At 36.5% G+C, this 6,917-nt stretch overlaps 1 protein-coding gene across 1 annotated transcript; it reads right to left on the bottom strand.

Annotated features, from left to right (window-relative positions):
- Positions 1–765: 765 nt before the first annotated feature.
- Positions 766–4,883, bottom strand: LOC135216917 (uncharacterized). Its single transcript, XM_064252462.1, has 4 exons — positions 4,561–4,883; positions 1,862–1,952; positions 1,642–1,712; positions 766–1,322 (listed from the first exon to the last, which is right to left on the bottom strand). Exons 1-4 carry the CDS (start codon positions 4,866–4,868, stop codon positions 1,232–1,234), a joined length of 561 nt encoding a protein of 186 aa, XP_064108532.1. The 5' UTR covers positions 4,869–4,883; the 3' UTR covers positions 766–1,231.
- Between the last annotated feature and the right edge of the window lie 2,034 nt (positions 4,884–6,917).

Below are 6,917 nucleotides of genomic sequence, written 5' to 3'. Positions count from 1 at the left end.
GAATGAGCAGAACGAGAAGAGATGCGAAGTCATTATGTGAAAAAAAGGGAAAAGCAAATCCACGAGAGAGCCCGCATCGAGATTAATAAAGAGAATTTCAAGACTGGTTTGGCAACTTTCTACGATTATAAATAACATGAATGCTTGTATAACCCACTAAGAGGTGAATGTTTAGGTTTTCTGAAACCACGGAATGTCCAGTTCATGTGTTCTGAACATGAAATATGGTTCTATGTCCACGTAAATTCTGTTGTTATCAAAGTTGAAGAAAAGAAGGCAAAATTAGGGAGAGGTTTCTTTCACTGCAAAAGACATAACATTTTTAATGTTATGATCAGTCTCTAGAGCTACTACCTGAATTTGACTTATCCTATAGAGCTTTTCACGTGAATGGTAGCATTAGAATTTTAGCCTTCATTTCAGGTTTATCTTTAATGCCCGACGGCTCTTTGCTGCTATTTCTGACAACTACATCGTCTTAGACGATGCATTAGTTGCCTCACACCGATGGCGACCATATATACAAACCTCTGTAGTACAAGGTCTTGCTGGAGGGTCCACTTGACCCCAACATCTTTCATTTTCATTTTCGCCTTTTTCGCAAATAGTTTTGTTCATCGTTAGGATCCAAGTTGCTTCTTCTGTTACCAAGAAATCGTTTCCTTCTACTCAGGATTCATTTGCGCTAATCATTTTGATGATCAAAATGATTAGCGCAAATTATTTCTCCTATAATAAAGTTCTCTAGGGTTAAGAATGAAGAGATTTTTCATTTTTATTTTTATATTATTATTTATTAAATATCTTCACTACAAAACTAAGTAACAAAATAAACATCTCTAAAATAACATTTAATATGTTTGTATTATGAAATTGGTAACATGATCATTGGTCGTTTGACTCGAGTTCAATAAATAATTGGACAGAACTAGTGTAGTAGTACATGTGCCTCAATCAGTTAGAACACTGATTCGTATAAATCAGAGCAAAGATTCCACACAAAAAGTGATGCAAAATCCATAAATGCATAAGATAAGTTTCAGTTCCACCTCACAGAAATTGCTGTCGTCAGTATCCTCAGTCGGTGTCTTCCTCTCTGTGGACTCCAAAATAGTTCCTCTTTTTAAATACACTTTCCTTGTTATGTGAGTTTGTTTTCCATCTTAAGATTCATTCAGTATCTTGGCTGTCGTTTTATATTTCTCCCTGTCAGACTTAGCCTTCCAAAATTTTAGATGTTGACGTTAATCAAGTCTACGTGGTGGCAGGGAGTCATCAAGCGGTGTCCCACACACAATGCTGGCAGGTCGGGGTGTGGGCATCTGAGGGAGTACAGGAATCATTACTCTTTGCTCTATGAACAGAAAATGATTACGTACGAGATGAATTGAAATTTATGAGATTAGATAAAGAATCTATTGCTCCTGAAATGTGATGTATGGGCCTACAGATTTACTATAAATTTCATTAACTAACTGTGCTGCAAAACTCTGTCAAAAATATTAGAAAAACTTATTTACACGAAGCCACACTAGCTAGCAGCTCCCTAATTAGATAAATACGACGTTACAAACAGACAAGCAAGTACTAAGCCATTTCTTTCATAAATACACACGCCCACATATAAACATTCCGACTTACCTACTGGCAGAGAAGGAAGGGCATCGGGCGCCCCCACCTGAACGGGAGGTCGCTCTCTTCACCAAATGCACCTGCAATGTCAGTAGTATTGTTTCATTCGCAAGAAGATAAACCTCACATTGCTAACAAAGTTCCGCTTAGATCGAAGACATTTTATGCATCAATTTTATATTCATTTTTGAGACTAAGATCAACTTTTAAGTCCAGTATTACAACTTACAACTTGCTGAGAACCGGCGATTGATGGCTGAAAGCTCTCGCCTGTGTGGAAGACGTACTGGAGACGACCGGCGTTTGTGAACACGACCGTCCTGTAAGGTAGAAAATTCCGTTGTTCGTCATTGATACTATAGTAGATTCACATCAGCCGTGCATTTGACGTCTAGGCCATTCCTTTACGACGCTCCTGATTGGCTGTTGATAAGCCAATCACAGGACTGGAAACTTTCAGTCTCTCTCGAGAGTTCACATAGGTAGGATTTATGTTCCACCTCTCTTGAAAGACGTATACTTGAGGAGCGATGGAACATACATCCTGCCTATGTGAACTCTCGAGAGAGACTGAGAGTTTCCAGCCCTGTGATTGGCTTATCAACAGCCAATTAGGAGCGTTGTAAACTGGCCTAGACATCAAATGCACAGCTGATGTGAGACTGCTACAGCTGCTTCTGTTGCGAGTCATTAGTCAGACTTATGAGACAGAAATGAATATCTCTATTTGTATTCCAACCTTCTAATCGCAAAATAAGTGACATGTATATTGTTTACCAATAAGTAAGAATCAAAATAAATATTTCTTATGTAATACAGTTTCTTACATAGGCGTAACTGCGGGGGGGGGGGGGGGGCACGTGCCCCCCCCCATTTGAAACTGGTGCCCCCCCCCAGGTGGACCCCCATTTTGAGTTTATGTAGCTTGTAGTAAAACATAAGTTTAATTTTCATATTATTATTATTATTATTATTATTATTATTATTATTATTATTATTATTATTATTAATGTTTAAGTTTTCTAAATCAAGTAGTTTGGATGTTTTTTTGTATATTAACTGTAAGAAATGAATAAATTTTCTTTCTTTAACTCAGGAGTATACGTATTCGTTATGTAAGTGTGAAAGAAATGGAATCAAATCATGTACAGAAAATGATTTATGGTAAAAAAATCAGTGGAATTTGGAAATTAACATAGGATAGAAAATTAAAACATCAAAAACACGCACACGCACAGACACACACGCACGTGTATTATACAAAAATGTTATACATGTACGTATCTCGCAACAATGTCAGTGGACTGACTGACATATTGTAATCAGTTGGTAAAACATTTGGATATGCGAATATCCTGCACAAATCTTAGAAATAGTGCAATATTGCATAACGCAAATTTGGTTACATACACATACACAGAGAGAGAGAGAGAGAATCTCACAGGTTATTCGTTTTTATGTGTCTTGCGCTGCGCCATCGTTGATAATAGTCTCGTACAATATGTGTATGTGATGTGTTGATGTAACGCTGGCAGGGATTAACCGGGACTGCAGTTCCGGTTGGTAGATGGCAATCATTCTGTGCGCGATCGTGTGAATAACAGTCACCAAGACACGGCAGGTATTTATGTTACAAGCGTTTCAGGCTCATTTCTATTTTTCTTTGTAGTAATGCTGTCATTCTTTCGTCCTTGATAGTTTAATAGCAAGTGCATAAATGCAAATTTTCAATGTTATAGGCAGTGTGCTCTAAGGGAAGGCTTGCTTTGCTTAGAGCCATTTATTTAGTGTTGGAAAGGTTTGGTGATATTTTTGCTAGGAAACATAATAACAGAATGATGCAGATGTACTGAATTATTACATCTGCATCGTTTTGTTATTAATACTATTAATTAAATGATTAGGTTCAATAATCAAGTAACCAATTGTAATGGAATCTTATTATATACTTCAACGAAAGTCGTTAATTGTAGCGATCAAATGTCGTAATTTCTTTGGATCTCACTGTTTTAACATATCATAGAAATATTAAATGAATAATTCATATATATTTTTTTTTACAATAACCAAGTGTTAGTTTTGATTATCTAAATTATACATTATTTACATAACAAGTGGTTTTATTTCATTGCCAAACCATTGCAAATAATATCTAATTTGGATTTACAAGTGTGGCCAGAGGGTCATAATTTGTATTGAAAAAATATTTGAGCAAGTTTGTTATATAAAAATGTGATTCACAAAGTAGTAGGCTTAAATATTTTAAAACAAACTTAATATCTTTACGCATGATTAAAAAAGAAAGAAAGAATTAATATTATAATTTGTGCATGCCTACTGCCTAGTGCCCCCCCCCCCCTCCCATATTCAGCTGTGGCCACCAGGTGCCCCCCTATTAAGAGACTCCTAGTTACGCCGCTGGTTTCTGATATTGCAAGAAACATTGAAGCATTTGGCCTTTAAGAAGGAATAGGTCTCTACTTGACTTTGCAAGCAATGCAATAACAATAAATATCAAGATATATTTTGAGAAGTGTTCAAAGAGGCTATTGAGAGAGAGAGTTTTTAGACAAATTTTTACTGTTACAAAAATTGTCCCTTGTCAAAAGCCATAATATTTATTACTTGTAATTTTATGTCAGTGAAAATAAATCTCTCATATAAAACTTTCTGATGGTTGTTGAAGATTAGGCTTGCCTTATGCCAGCACGGGCTCTTGCTCATTGAGCAGCCCGCAAAGAAGATAGGTACGTTAGAATTTCAATTCTTTTAAGTGATTTGACGTGTAAGAAAAGACAGAATTCAATGCAAATGCTTCGCTTCTAAACCATCGGTGAAGATGTAAATAAACACGAATGAATTTTGATATAGGAATTCATTATCACATAGTACAAAGTTACTAGACCAAAAACTTGGTCCTCTACTTACAAGGCAAATGAGAAAACGAGAGCGCAGATTTTGGCGTTCATGATGCCTGAGTTATTGGTGGAATCTGAGAGAGATCTGGTGCTCTGCTGTGTGATGAGCGCGCACTTTCTTGGGTCTGGTGCCCCAGCCAGATGCAGGAGCCCTTTTATACCCAAGGAGGCGAAACGCGACCTGAGTGACCCGTCACGTGAAGGAAAGGGAGAAGAGGTGGTGTGGTGTTTGACGTCATGGAGTGACGTAGCTGGACGAGGCTTCGTCTCAAAGTAAAAAAGAAAAAGATTGTCTGGTGCTATGTGAGAGGCCCCCATGCCTTTGCAGTTTCTTGCAGTGCAGTTTGATAGCTGCAATATACAGATCAAAAGAGCTGAACACGAAAAATGTATTGGAAAAGCTTACACAAAATAAAACTAAAAAAATAATGAAAATAACGATACTTATGAATTCCAAACAAGAGAGCCAGACAAAAGAAAAAGAAACGAAAAAAATATATATACATAAAAGATACAAAAGTGCCGCCCTATTTAAAACGATAACAAAAGAAAAATGAACAAACTTGTAATGGAGCAGGTCAAGTGATCAGAGTGAAGTGGGCCTTTGATAAATGAACATTCGTTTGATCATTTGCATAAATGAGATGGATATAAGCAGGACAAATAAAAGGTCTAAATTAGACTGAGCAAAAAATAGACAGAGTTTGTGACGTTTAATTTAACATTACAAGCTACTGAGGCCAAGAAGTGAACAAATCATCGGAAGTGACGAGAGATCTGAGATGAAGAAAAGCAAAAGAATTCTATGGACTTGCGTGAAATAACCGAAGCCATTAGTTACTATGAGACTTTAACTGAGATGATCCCTGACCTCGATCACATTCCTCCGACATCCAGGAATGCCTCAGGCATTCCAAGCATCATTTGGTCACCGCAGCAAAGAAAATCCAGTGATGGCGATATTATGAAAAACTGGTGTTCATATCACGACCCGACCTTGAGTCTGGAAAAGGTGGTTCCCCGAAGATGCCAGAGAAGTTGGGGAACTCCCTCCAAAGTGAAAGTCATCTCACTGGGGCAGAAAAGGAAGTGAAAGTCGCAGCAGCACCCCAGTTTTCCCTTTCAGTAGCTCGTCTTGAAATTGCTGGTCAAGTTCAATGCCATTTTGTCCCTATAGGAAAAATTTGTTGCTGATCAGGAGAGCAGATTTCTCCTCCCCGATGGTACTCATTTTTCCCTGATGCTAAGCAACCTGTCAGGGCCGATCGAATGTTGCTTAAGGCTGGTTCTGAAGTTTTATTGCTTAAGAAATGTTTTACATTCTGCGACCAGGACATCAGCTATGGCTGCTTTTTCGTCGCTTGTAATCTATAAATAATAAAGAGCAAGCTAAATCAACATTTGTTATACTATAAAATCACCTAATAAAATGGTAAACGCTTTGTGTACGTTGATGTATAAGCTCTTTGTTCGTTCCACTACGCAGACGAGAACAATTGGGTTTATGACTGATAATTATGCGTAGTTCTGTGGTACTGAATGGGATATGAGCAGAGCCTGTTTGTTGTTATTCTGGGCTAATGGTTAAATGTCGTAAAATATATGACCCGATTCACTCTTAAGAAAGATCTCTGTTAACCTGATGGATTTTCATATGAATAAATTAAAGCATTACACATTCGCATATAAACAAAACGAACCTGAAATTCGGTATTGATGACAAACGCTGTTCATTAAACTTAAAGTTAAGTAAATGTAAATACGTATGTATTTCATTTCTTCTATATATATATATATTATAATATTATATTATAGATAATTATATATATTATAATATATATATATATGTGAGTGTGTGTTATACGATCACAAGTAACACGTGAGAAGATTGTATATCAAGCAGCCAGCAGGAAAAATGAAAAGCAGAGCAGTACATAGCGCTTTCGTGTATTCTTGATACACCTCATCAGGATACAAAATATTTTGTACCCTGATGAGGCTGTATCAAGAATACACGAAAGCACAAGGTACTGCTGCTTTTCATTTTTCTTGCTGGACCCTTGATATATATATATATATATATATATATATATATTATATATATATATATATATATATATATATATGTGTGTATATATATATATATATATATATATATATATATATATATATATATATATATATATATATACATGAGACCTGATGGTAAAACTGTCGTTTCTTTTGTGCTAATTTCTGCTTTGGAGCCTATCAAGGTAGGTCAAGTAAAATTTGAGGTATCCAAAGTCCCACCAGCGCATATTTCAATCAAGGCAGTTGTTATTGTTTACAATTGTACATCGTCTACACAGACCATGCAGGCCGCCG

Source organism: Macrobrachium nipponense, chromosome 6 (genome assembly GCF_015104395.2).
Source record: "Macrobrachium nipponense isolate FS-2020 chromosome 6, ASM1510439v2, whole genome shotgun sequence".
Taxonomy (NCBI): Eukaryota; Metazoa; Arthropoda; class Malacostraca; order Decapoda; family Palaemonidae; genus Macrobrachium; species Macrobrachium nipponense.
Note: the sequence above shows the minus strand (reverse complement) of the source record. Positions and strands in the feature narration are given on the sequence as shown.

Bases quoted from the DNA above. Each gene is read 5' to 3' on its own strand.
- LOC135216917 (XM_064252462.1), bottom strand. From the start codon at position 4,868: ATGGGGGCCTCTCACATAGCACCAGACAATCTTTTTCTTTTTTACTTT. The intron at 1,713-1,861 runs GTAAGTTGTAAT...CTGACATTGCAG, and splicing joins TCGCCGGTTCTCAGCAAGTT to GTGCATTTGGTGAAGAGAGC. The intron at 1,323-1,641 runs GTAAGTCGGAAT...GTACTCCCTCAG, and splicing joins CCTTCCTTCTCTGCCAGTAG to ATGCCCACACCCCGACCTGC.